The sequence below is a fragment of the Pleurodeles waltl genome, chromosome 12, assembly GCF_031143425.1.
Source record: "Pleurodeles waltl isolate 20211129_DDA chromosome 12, aPleWal1.hap1.20221129, whole genome shotgun sequence".
NCBI lineage: Eukaryota > Metazoa > Chordata > Amphibia > Caudata > Salamandridae > Pleurodeles > Pleurodeles waltl.
The window spans coordinates 159,435,803-159,447,664 of record NC_090451.1 but is presented as its reverse complement, the minus strand read 5'-3'; the positions used below and the strand labels follow the sequence as shown (position 1 = coordinate 159,447,664).

Here is an 11,862-nt window from a genome sequence, read left to right as displayed (position 1 = left end):
GTGTCTAGTGGTTTCTACCCCCCTTGGGGGCAGATTTGCCTCATCAAAATAGGCCAATCTGCCCCCAAGGGGGGCAGAAATGGGCAAAATATAATTTTCCCCCAAGGGGAACGACCCTTGCCTAAGGGGTCGCTCCCCACCAAAAAAAAAAAAAATGAAACATAAAAAAAAGAACAAAAAAAAAAAGTCCCTGGTGCCTAGAGGTTTCTGCCCCCCCTGGGGGCAGATCGGCCTAATAGTAGGCCGATCTGCCCCCAGGGGGGGCAGAAAAGGCCTTCCCGAAAATATGCCCCCCCTGGGAGCGACCCTTGCCCAAGGGGTCGCTCCCTTTTGTCAATAACAATAAAAAAAAAAAAAATCCCTGGTGTCTAGTGGTTTCTACCCCCCTTGGGGGCAGATTGGCCTCATCAAAATAGGCCAATCTGCCCCCAAGGGGGGCAGAAATGGCCAAAATATAATTTTCCCCCAAGGGGAGCGACCCTTGCCTAAGGGGTCGCTACCCACCTCAATAAAAAAAAATGAAACAAAAAAAAAATGGTCCCTGGCGCCTAGAGGTTTCTGCCCCCCCTGGGGGCAGAAAAGGCCTTTTAAAAAAAATGCCCCCCCTGGGAGCGACCCTTGCCCAAGGGGTCGCTCCCTTTTGTCAATTTCAATGAAAAAAAAAAAAATCCCTGGTGTCTAGTGGGGTTTCAAAAGCCAGATTGCAAGCAATACGGCTTTTGAAACCCTCGGAGGGACTTCAAAGGGAAGGAAATACTTTTCCTTCCCTTTGAAGCCCCTCCGGGCCTCCCAAGTGATTGAAAAAGAAATGCTTTTGCATTTCTTTTTCAATCGCGCTGGAAGCAGAGCTTCCAGCGTGACGAGGGAGGCCCCTGTGACACATCAGCGCGCGCGCGCTGACGTCACAGGGGGGGTGGGGGGGGTCGGGGGTGGAAGGGGAAGGTCTTCCCCTTTCATCCCCGACTTGGGGGGGGAGGGGGGTGCACGGGGGGCGCGCTAGCGCGCCCCCAAGTTCCCCTGTGCCATGGACGAGATGATCTCGTCCAAGGCACAGGGGAACTGTAGCCTTGGACGAGATCATCTCGTCCAAGGCACAGAAGCGGTTAAAAGAAGGGGATCATGTCAGGGTTTCAAAGTTGAAAGGTGTCTTCACCAAAGGCTACCAACAGACATTCAGTGATGAGATATTCATTGTGGAAAGTGTGGAGCTTAAAGAAGGGGTATATATTTACAAGTTGAAGGACTACGCTGGGGAAAGGGCATCAGGTGTCTTTTACCCCTAAGTGTTACAAAAGGTGCGCTACAATCCGAACAGGGTGTACAGGGTTGAAAAGGTTCTGAAAAGGAAAGGCACCAGAGCTAAGAGACAAGCGCTGGTCAAATGGCGGGGGTGGCCCAAGAAATTTAACAGTAGGGTGTTGGACAGCTCGCAACATGGGGTGTGAGGCTACGCTGTAAGCACCACAATGGAGAGCTCACCTTTTCATATCACGCTACCATCCAACGCTTCGAAGGGCATGTTCCCCAGCAATCAGATTTCGAATTATACGGTGAAACTGGCGAAACCTGAAACTTGAAAGCGCCATGGGAGGAGGCCCTAACGGAGATACAATACCCTAGAACATGGAATACATTTACAAACCTAGAGGCTAAATTTAGTATAAAGCGTGAGCAGGGCCCTCTGAGCATCCATGTGGGATTTCCTCATGGCTATTACCCAACCATTTCCTCGGTGGTCGACGCCATCAACAAATCTATAGGCAGCATCGAGACGTATGCGAATATACATCTGGTGTCGGATAACGTTAGAAGAAAAGTGTTTCTTAAAGCCCCGGAGCTCAGTACAGTGTTCAACTGCTCCGGTAAATTACAGAGGGTTTTAGGGACTGTACAACATGTGAAAAGGCAGGTGGATCCAGAACCTAAGTGCCCTGATATTAACGGCAGAATTTATACAGTCTACATGTATAGCGACATCGTAGAACCACAGAGGATTGGTGATAGTTATTCGCCGTTGTTGAGATGGGTCCCAGTGAAGGGGGAAAATAACACAATGGTTAAAATACAACATCACAAACCCGACTACGTGGCAATTTCCCCAAAACATTTTGACACTATAACTATCATGATCTATGACGATCAGTCAGAGCCGGTGGCCTTTAAATACGGGAAAGTAATTATTAAGCTTCACTTAAGGCCTTGTCGTGACAGTGACTATTAGGCAGACGCAATGGTCATTATGAAAATATACGGGGACCCCTCGATGTACAGGGATTATTATAGAGTTCAGGCCAGTTATGGAGGCTCACCGCCCTACTTTCAAGGGACCCAGTTATGTACGGGCCGGATTAGGGTCCTTCTTTCGGAGTTTGTTTAGAAGAGCCATGCCGTTCTTGAGATGGGGATACAAAATTGCAAAATCTCACGTTAAAACCGCTGCCTCGCACATAGCCCATTATGTTGTGGGCTCTGTACCATCGGCTGTCGCAGAGCGCCTGAATAAACAACCCCAGAAAGGAGCAGGGTTGCTGTACAAGGCGCGCACTGGTGTTCAAAGGAGGCAAAGGACTTCGCGGCTTAGGGGTCCGCAAACGCCTTATAAAAAATGAAGGACTTCTACAAAAGCCCCACACAAAAGAAGAGTTGTAAGATGGAGGAGACCTTCCAAGAAGAAGAAGAGGGTGCGTTCTAGTGCAAATATTTTTTAAAGCCGCAATCATGGCCTTCGTACACTGTGCCTCGGGTGAATGTGCCAAATCAGAGCTAGATCCGTTTTCACTTAAACCCACACAGACCAGCATCGAGAACAGTTTTTTCATGGAAGTATCGCCTCTAGCCGCTCTGACACCTCTGGCACCAATAGAGTTTTATGTGTCAGGGTCAACGGACATGTATCTGGATCTCAACAACACCCTGTTACACCTCGTATGTAAAATAACCAAAGCGAGCGGCACCAACATCGAGGATGATGCTAAAGTGGCACCGATCGCCTGCCCCATCGCAACCATGTTTAATCAAGTGGACATTAACCTGGGCGATCGACTCGTCACGCAGAGTGATAATATGTACGCCTACAGGGCATACATAGAGAGTATTCTAAATTATAGTCGCGAAGCCCTGGACATACAACTTTTAGCGGGCCTCTTCTATAAAGATACTGAAGCGCATTTGGAGGACACGGCGTTGGACGGTTCCAACGTTGGTTTTAAAAAAAGAGCCAGCTTTGCAGCCGGCAGTAGACAATTTGATCTCCTGGGCCGCATACATTCAGACCTTTTCTTCCAAGATAAGCTTCTAATCAATGGTATAGATCTTAAAATCAAGCTCAACCGCAACAAGGACGCATTCTGTCTCATCAGCGGCGATGCAGAACAGTATAAACTGGTTATATTGTCCGTGAGTCTGCTTGTAAAGAGAGTGAAAGTGTCACAGAGTGTCAGACTGGCCCATGCTACAGCTTTACAACTATTGAACGCAAAGTACGCCATTGAAAGACGTGCTCTGAAGATATTCAGCATCCCTGCTGGAACTAGATTAACACTGCAGCAGAACCTATTTCTGGGTCAGTTACTGAAACTCATCATCATAGGGTTTGTGGACAATACAGCTTTTAGCGGACTCTATACCTCAAACCCTTTCAACTTCAAACACTACGATATCAACTACGCCGTTTTGGTCCACGAGGGTGCTGTTATCCCAGCAAAACCACTCACTCCAAGTTTTGGAACATCCAATTTTGTCCGGGAATATCTCGGACTGGTCTCGATAACGGGCAAACATCTGCGGGACTCAGGAATCATTGTTTCAAGAGAGAGGTATGGGTCTGGCTATACACTGTTTGCGTTCAACCTGACGTCTGATATGGAAGATGGTGACCACTACAATTTGATCAAAAATGGAAATCTAAAAGCTGAAATACATTTTACTCAGGCCTTGACGACCAATGTGAACATGGTTGTATTCTCTGTATTTGACAGCATTATTCAGGTAAATCACGCCTGCCAACTTATGTTTGACTATCATTAAAAGCTTGTAAAATGGACACTACTGAGATACGTGACTTCTTAAGTAGACATAGATACGCTAAGAAATACTTTTTAGGTGTATTTCTGAGCAATGGACTACCTGAAAAGATAGGCCCTGAAGACCTCGCACCCTAGTCTTTAACACTGACCCGCATAACAAGGGCGGTACACACTGGGCTGCAATGTTTCTCGATGTAGACAAGGTTATAGTGTTTGACAGTTTAGCTGAGTTCCCCGAGCATGACATTTATACAAAACTGATATTCAAATATGTAGAAAAAGCATCACCAACTGTTGTGTATAAAAAACTGCGTGTACAGGATCCTCTAGCCATCACATGTGGGGAACATTGTATATATTCCGTTAGTAAAATGTCTGAGGGTATGACGTTTAGAATTTTTTTTAAATCTGTATTCCGCTGATCTACTAAAAAACAACGGTATTGTTATGAAATATGTGAATGAAACAACTAGGCCACTGTCGAGCATTGTTAAAACAGAATATGGAAAGTTGAAAGGCTTTGTAAAGCCTCTATTGTACTGGTGATTGTCTAAAATAAAAAAAATAAAGACATTGTAACCTGAAAACAAACTATGCATTTTTATCCGCCCAGCACACATTTGAAAACCATTTAAAAAAATAAATTTAAAAAAATTAAATAAAGATGTTGGACTGCTGATGAAAGGTTAAACGCGTTTATTATAAACAGTTTTCACCAAAAACATGTCCAAGGGTAAAAAAAAAATGAGGTAAATATCTTACGACATGTGAACCCTTAAACAATACTGTACATTGGTTCAGATTTCGGGATTATATTAGAGCCGTAACCAGGTGTCCATTCTGCACAGTCTCTTTTTAGGAACCAGTTGTAGAGTGGCAGCACTCCTAGATGGTGTTAGCTGCGGGTAGAAAGGCGATGTCGGCACGAGGGGTCCCCTAGTAAAAACACCAGCGCCGGAACCTTTCAAACTTTCAAGCCTTCGCCGATGGTCGGCATTACCGATGGTCGTGGAGGGGATATTGGCGCTTAGGAACTGCTCCCAACCTCTAGGAGCATCTTGCGTGAGACCTCTGACCAGATCATACATGTGGTATCCAGCAACCGGCTGCCCCTTGTAAACAAATTCTCCCCTGTCATTCCATGAGGTCAAATCTTTAGTAGCAGCCATTTTACTGAGCAACATTTGAGCAGCCCCTCTATACTTCTGACTTATATTTTTTAAAAGGTCTACGACAAAGGCGTCCGCGGTGGGTGAGGGTCCAAGGTCTTTAGGAGCTACTGCGTCAGCGGCCGGCTGTTCCTCGGCAGGGGTGTACATCTTTAGTTTGTTTTTTTCATTGTGCAGTTGCTTGTAATACTGTAAAAAGTTTTGAAGTGCTCCTGAGTAAAGCCTCACTTTGTCATGTGGTTTTAAATCGGTTTGGTTCAAAATGCTTTTGATCTCAGCATCGAGACGCTGTGTCTCATTTCTGCGGATTTCCCAAACGTCGGCGGTCGAGGGGCCTAACTGTTCCAGCTGATGGCGAGGCACAAGGGTCATTTTTTGGGAGTGCTCCATCATGTCATGAGAACTTATAAACCCTCCTGACTGTTTGACCAGTTTCCTTTTAGAAAGGAGCGACGCCCTTTTATTGTTGAGCCTCTTAATAATGTGGCACTTCTTCTTCAGCACACGGAACTGGCTCGTTGATATCAGAACACTACCTTTTAGGGTGTTTAGGGCTATTTCTGAAATGGCCGCAACTAAATCGTCCGAGGCAGCGCATAGGATAGCTTTTCGTTTCATGGGGCTGGCTGTGACCAGCATTTTTAGGAGGTCTAAATTCCGCCGTAGCCACGCAGACATTGTGGTGACCGTATATTACACGGTTTAGAGTATAAATGTTATAAAAGTCTTCTTAAGGGGTCCTTTCATAAGCTTTGGGGGCTGTTTAGGTATGTAAGCGATTGGAAAGTCCGGGGGTAAATACCGGTGCATAGGCGGTAGTCTTCTAGAGTGTTGGGTTTTAAATCGACCAGTAAATAACCATGGGGTTTTACCGTGGCATCGTTATAAGCTTCCATGAAAAACTGGGTGTTTCCGGGTACATCTGTGTAGCTATAATTGCTATCTGTAGCTTGTCACGTTTAAAAAAATAATAAGACCCGGTATGAGGCATTGAGAGTTATAGAACGACTGCTTTTGCCCTTGTAAAACAAGTTCTGCACGATGTAGCATATACTCAGATTACGATGATGTGAATATTGAGTAAAAGCTCTCTCGATCTCGGGGTGGTCACCTCCTTCACGCATGAGATCGTCCACAACTACCATGTTTACAAGGTGTTTAGGTAACAAGTCGTCGTCGTTGAGATTATTAGGGATGCTTTTATAAACCTGATGTGTGGGAACTTTCGGGAGAGTTCTGTGTAAAGATCTTGCCAGCAAGAATAAATCCATACAATGTTGTTAGGGGTCTGAGATAAAACACTGGGAGCATTTTCAAGCAGTTTCTTTATAAAATAACTTTTACCGCTGTTTGAGGGGCCGGCTAGAACGCATGAGAATGGGTGTTGCAGCCTGGTGTCCATAGTGGTTGGGGGTCATCACGCTAATGTTTTTTAATAACCGTGCGGTAGTGTTTTGTAGTCCTCAGCAAGTACCCTTTTATCAAACAGTACACGCAGTGTTTTATACAACAGTTGTGTTGTAAGTTCCCACCTCTTTTTGGACCTGGCTATGCTGGGGTGATTTACGACTATTGCTCTGCTATTTTCATGGTCGCTCGATGCATAGTACTCATGCACCAGCCCCTTCAGACAGTCAAAATGTATTTTAACCATGTTGTTAACGTTTAAAGTGATGCCTTTGACCTTCATGCAGACCTTGTTGTTAGATGTTTTGTAACTGTAGGTCTTGGGCCCTGAGGACGTATATTCGAGTATATACTCATTCTTTTCGAGTTCGCTGGTCAAATCCCCTAGATAATCGCCCTTTGGCGGATCTTCATCACCCTCTTTACTAATAAAAATAACGGAGTCTGTGTTGTGGTACAAACACTGTTCCTGAAGCTTATCCAACAGTCTGTAAAGCTCTAGACGAGCGTGAGCGGTTGTGAAGCACGCTATGAAGATGTTTATATTGTTACAAGATGTGGGGTACTCTTTGGCGTATTTCCAGCATAGAACAGCAGTCTCATCATCTATAAATTCACAACTGGACACGTCATGAGATGGGGCAAATACAGTAGATACTTAAAAAGCTCGTCGGGGTCTCTGACGATGGATGTGTTTGACAGATTGGTGCGCTGTGCGAATTTACCCCACAATGAATTAAGACAGAGCTTGGCGAGTTGGCGTCTGGCGGGGTTAACCTTAATGAACTCAGGTCTCAATGTAATACCCTCGTGAGCATGGTAATCAGCGATATACTTTTGCTTTGTGGGTTCATCAATACACCAGTCAGGGTACCCCGATGCCTCCTGTTTGTCTCTGAGAAACAGGTTGTTGTACTCAGAAAAGAGTTGAGTTGTGGTGTGTGGAAAGTGCCAAATCTCCAGTATTTCACCAACACGGTAACCTTTCTCGAGGGCCACTTGTACCTCGATGGTACACCATGTCCCCTCCAGCAGCCTTTGCTCATCACTATGTGTACACAAGCTGGTCTGTTTACTTTCAGCGCATGTTCGACATAGGGGGAACATTAGCTTGCCGTCAACTCTGTATGGAAGTACTGGGAAGTGAAGCTTCCGTGGAGGGTGAATTTGACACTTAACGAGCCCAAAGTACTCATTGAGGTGCTTATAGTTCCTGTATATGATCCTAGGATTCCCCACTGGGTACAACTTCACTTTGTTCAAATAGGGATACAGACTAGTGAAGTCATAGTAGTGTATTTTCTCACTCTCACCAGCGACCCGGTACAGGTGTATGGCATTTGTACGACCGCCGAATAAGGCGTCGCGGGGTTCCAAAGGTGCTGGTAACTGGCTAACCACTCATGCTCCTAGAGGGTTCTCAAAGCAAAACCGCTGTTCTCAATGTACTGCGCCTTGGCCAGAGTACGTCAGTGCATATGTTCAAATGTAGTGCCCTACAGTCTATTATACTCATGGGGCATGTAACAATGCGGGCAACCATGATAAAAACAACAGTTGAACTCAAAGGCGGTTGGCACCCCGTTATTTAGAGCATATCCGTCTAGGTAGTAGCGGCCAACGCGGTATTCACCACCCTGCAAAGCGTGTTGGATGAAGATGTTCTCTTTTTCCGAGATGTACATGAGCCACTGAAAAGACGGAGTGGAGCAGCGTTTCTGCTAACCACTATAGAGGTCGGGTGGTACTAGAGCTATGGTTTCAGGTTTTAAAAACATGTGCTGATAAATAGACATGCACATCGAAGCCAGAGTAATGCTCCTAAATGGGTCTAGGTATTCAATGATTTTTTTTCTTGCAGGATTTGGTTTTAATAATCCTAACCCATTTTGTCATCTCTGAAAAGGTTGCACGCTTTACGTAAGATCATGACATTTGCTTTACAGTAAGCTTTCAACTCTGTTGGAAAATGAAACCTATTTTCACGGTTTTCATCGTACCACTGTAGAAAGCTCTCTTTTTCAGATGGCATCATGTACTCTACACCGTAACTGTCGGGCGGAGGCATAGGACCATTGTAATTCTGATTAGCCCATGTGTTAAAAAAGTGAGGGAAATAACCTTTACAGCATTTCAAACCAAAGGCTTTTAGTAACTTGCTCAACTTCATGGGCAAAAAATTCAAGGTGTCTATGAATCTAATTTCAAAAAGGAAAACATTTAATAACATCAGTTTGGAACCCTGGGTGATGAGGTCCACAGCCAACTTTTCATGGATCAGGTCCCGGAGAATAAAGAACGAGTTGTACGCTTTTGAGCTGTGCGCTAACATTGTACACTCGTAGTGTTTTGATTGCATGAATGTGTTGAGGAAATCGTTCACGCAAGACCGGCCTTCAAAGTCCCAGTTTTCATCGGATGTTAGATGATGTAAATGTAGTTAGGCTGGTGCACACCTGTCTCCTGCGTACACTCTATATCGAATATGATATAGTCTTCTGTTTTTCTCTGGGGGTGTCCTATGAGCATGTAACATTTGTGCGGCAGCCAGGGTATAAAATATGCTTTACACCGCGGACATTGTATACCCTTACAATCGTGGTCTTCGGCCTTGTAATGACTGCAAGCTCCTTAGTCTGATTTACGGACGCACTGTGTGAGCTTTATGTGCACGTTCAAACAGGCTTGTGATCGACAGAACATCTTGCACATCGAACAGTTCACCTTCTGAGCATCACTGGTGACACATCCGTCCCACTGACACATTTTACAGTGCATTTCACACTGATGTCTGGTTCGGTTGTTGTATATGTGGTCGCAGTGTTCGCACACATACTTGGCTCCTAGAAAACCCTTCAGGTTCAAGATACCGTAAAAGTGGTTTTCATGATGTAGCACATAAACAGTCTTGTTTCTGACACGTTCAGTGGTAGTGAAGTACTTCCAAGAACCGCTGTGGTACAGAACTTTTACCGTAACGGCTAAATGGTTCTCAAAAAGACACCGGTCCCCAAAACCAACCAGTCTGTCAGGTGGTAGTTGAAGCACCTCATGGGCTGCAACCGGCGTAGACATAATGACGTTCTCTGGGGTGGCCTGGTACACCAACAACTCCGCAGTGCTTGCCGCCGGACACATGTTGGTACCGCCGGTGTTAAAGTCGAGCAACTGTAGACGGGTCTCCACGACCGCGTCTCCTATCCCCTTGAGCCGGCGCCACTCGGCCGGCTCACTTGCTTCACTTCCGCGTTCCCATGACAACATGGGAACGCTAACAGACGTCACGGACGATGACTTACGGATGGGGCCCCAAAACAGAAGAAGGACTACACGCAGACGAAGGAGAAGGACGCGGAACAGGGAGAAGAGGACGAACCGAGAGTCGCGGAGAGAGAAGCAGAGGAAGACGGCACATTCACACGAGGGAGAGGAAAATGGAGCTGCCAACAACGGGGAAAAGGAGCTGAGAAGCCAAGAATCCCGCCACGACCCCGGAGGGTCGTGGCTTTCTAAGGTACAGTCCCTCCTGGGGACACGGAAACATAAAAGCACAGCGAGGGCACCAGGGAAGGAAACCAGGGAAGCGGGAGAGGGGATGTACCGCTAAACCACGGGGAGGGCGGACGCTAAGCTGTTTTGGTTGTTTCCCTTTCGAGCACGGGGCTATATCTGGAAAACAGGGAAGAACAGAATTTCACTAAGAAAACCCTTACCCTCACAGTGGGACATCCTCACCACCCACTCCCCTCTAAAGGATCCCTTCCCACATGTATCCTTGAGACAGAAAACCCACACTAACCTACCCCAAAATACTCACCGTTGGTTCCTTTGTTTTGTTTTCCGGTACGTTCGGGAGTCCCAGGACGAGTCCTAGAGAAGATAAGAAAGAAAACACAGACGATTAACAGAAACCGGGAATATATAACATCCACCTATAAAGGACCAAAGACTGAATTAGGACACTTCCTTGATGTTAAGAAAATAAAACAATACTTACTTCTATATACCAGACTCAGACCCTTTTGTACCGCCGCAGCCTACCACAGCAACCAACGCCATTTTTTACCGATGATTTTACTATACATGACACTCTTTAAGGTTCTGGAAGCACCGCCCTCACGACCCTTAACAATGAGGGAGATGATTGTAAAGGTCCCGTATGCCAGTAATTCGGCCTTGCCCTGTAAAAGCTTAGACAGGCTCTCTAGAAACTTCACAGCGTCAAACACATCTTGAGCCGACCATCTGGCGAACAGAGGACTATTGAGACCCTGCCCTTGAAAACGCATCTGAAAGAAATCGTTAGGCCCCACATCTTGTAACAATCGTTCTATGAGCGTTTGCACAGCCTGATGTATAGCTATAACTCCATTATCGGAGGAGTCTAGACGGTCAAGGTTAACAAACCTAAACTCCTCATAGTGCTCTGTGGCGTTAAACCGCCCTACAATGCAATTCTACCGTCTCACACTTTCCATAAACACCTGTTCTGAAGCCTCAGCATGAGAATTGTCAGTGGTTGGAGGGTCCTCCCGGGTTGTCATCCATAGGTAGTTGGCTAAGGTCTGCTGTAGGTATGTTTTTATACCTTTGTGTAACAGTTAGTCTGGCTTTCTTTAACTTCCTTATTAAAAGCTTACGGTTTCTAGCACTACCAGCCCACTTCTGTTTCTTGCAGGTCCATTTGGTTTTCGGCAGCTGGCCACGCTGAACAACATTTGGGGGGCTTACAAGTGGTGACCCTGACCTTTCACCTAATAAGGGTGGAGATCCTTCCAATTGTTCTGGGCTGAGCCGGGTCTGGCCATCACCCCCTGAGGACCTGCAAATACCCTAGCAGCTCCTAACTCTATATTTTGAGGCCTTATGGGTTGTGTTTTAGGTTTTGAGGGTTCTATTTTTACGTGTTTTAATCCGTTAGGTGGTGACTCACACTGCTTTTGAGTTTTTAGTGCCTGTAAAACCCTTAGAGCTTTACTGAGCAAATACTGGGGCTTCTTTTATATTTAGACCTGGGGACATTGGTATTAGTAAATGCGGGTCTTTCAGTCCCCAGGTCGGTTTGCATGCATAGTCACACGGGTATGTTACGCATGTCCACAACTGTGGAATCACAAGCTTGGACCACCTCGCTTCTACACTGGGCCAACCGTTGTATTAAAGCCCTTACGCTAGCTCTGGAGGCCCCGGTATTGTAACCGCTCTTACCCAGTTTTAAAGTCTTTGGACAGAGGCTGAATTTTAACTGTCTAACAGACTGA

General features: G+C 45.9%; 1 protein-coding gene across 1 annotated transcript; it reads left to right on the top strand.

Annotated features, from left to right (window-relative positions):
- Positions 1-2,718: 2,718 nt before the first annotated feature.
- Positions 2,719-4,026, top strand: LOC138267102 (uncharacterized protein F54H12.2-like). Its single transcript, XM_069215951.1, has one exon. The coding sequence runs from the start codon at positions 2,719-2,721 to the stop codon at positions 4,024-4,026; it is 1,308 nt and encodes a 435-aa protein (XP_069072052.1).
- The last annotated feature ends 7,836 nt before the right edge of the window (positions 4,027-11,862 follow it).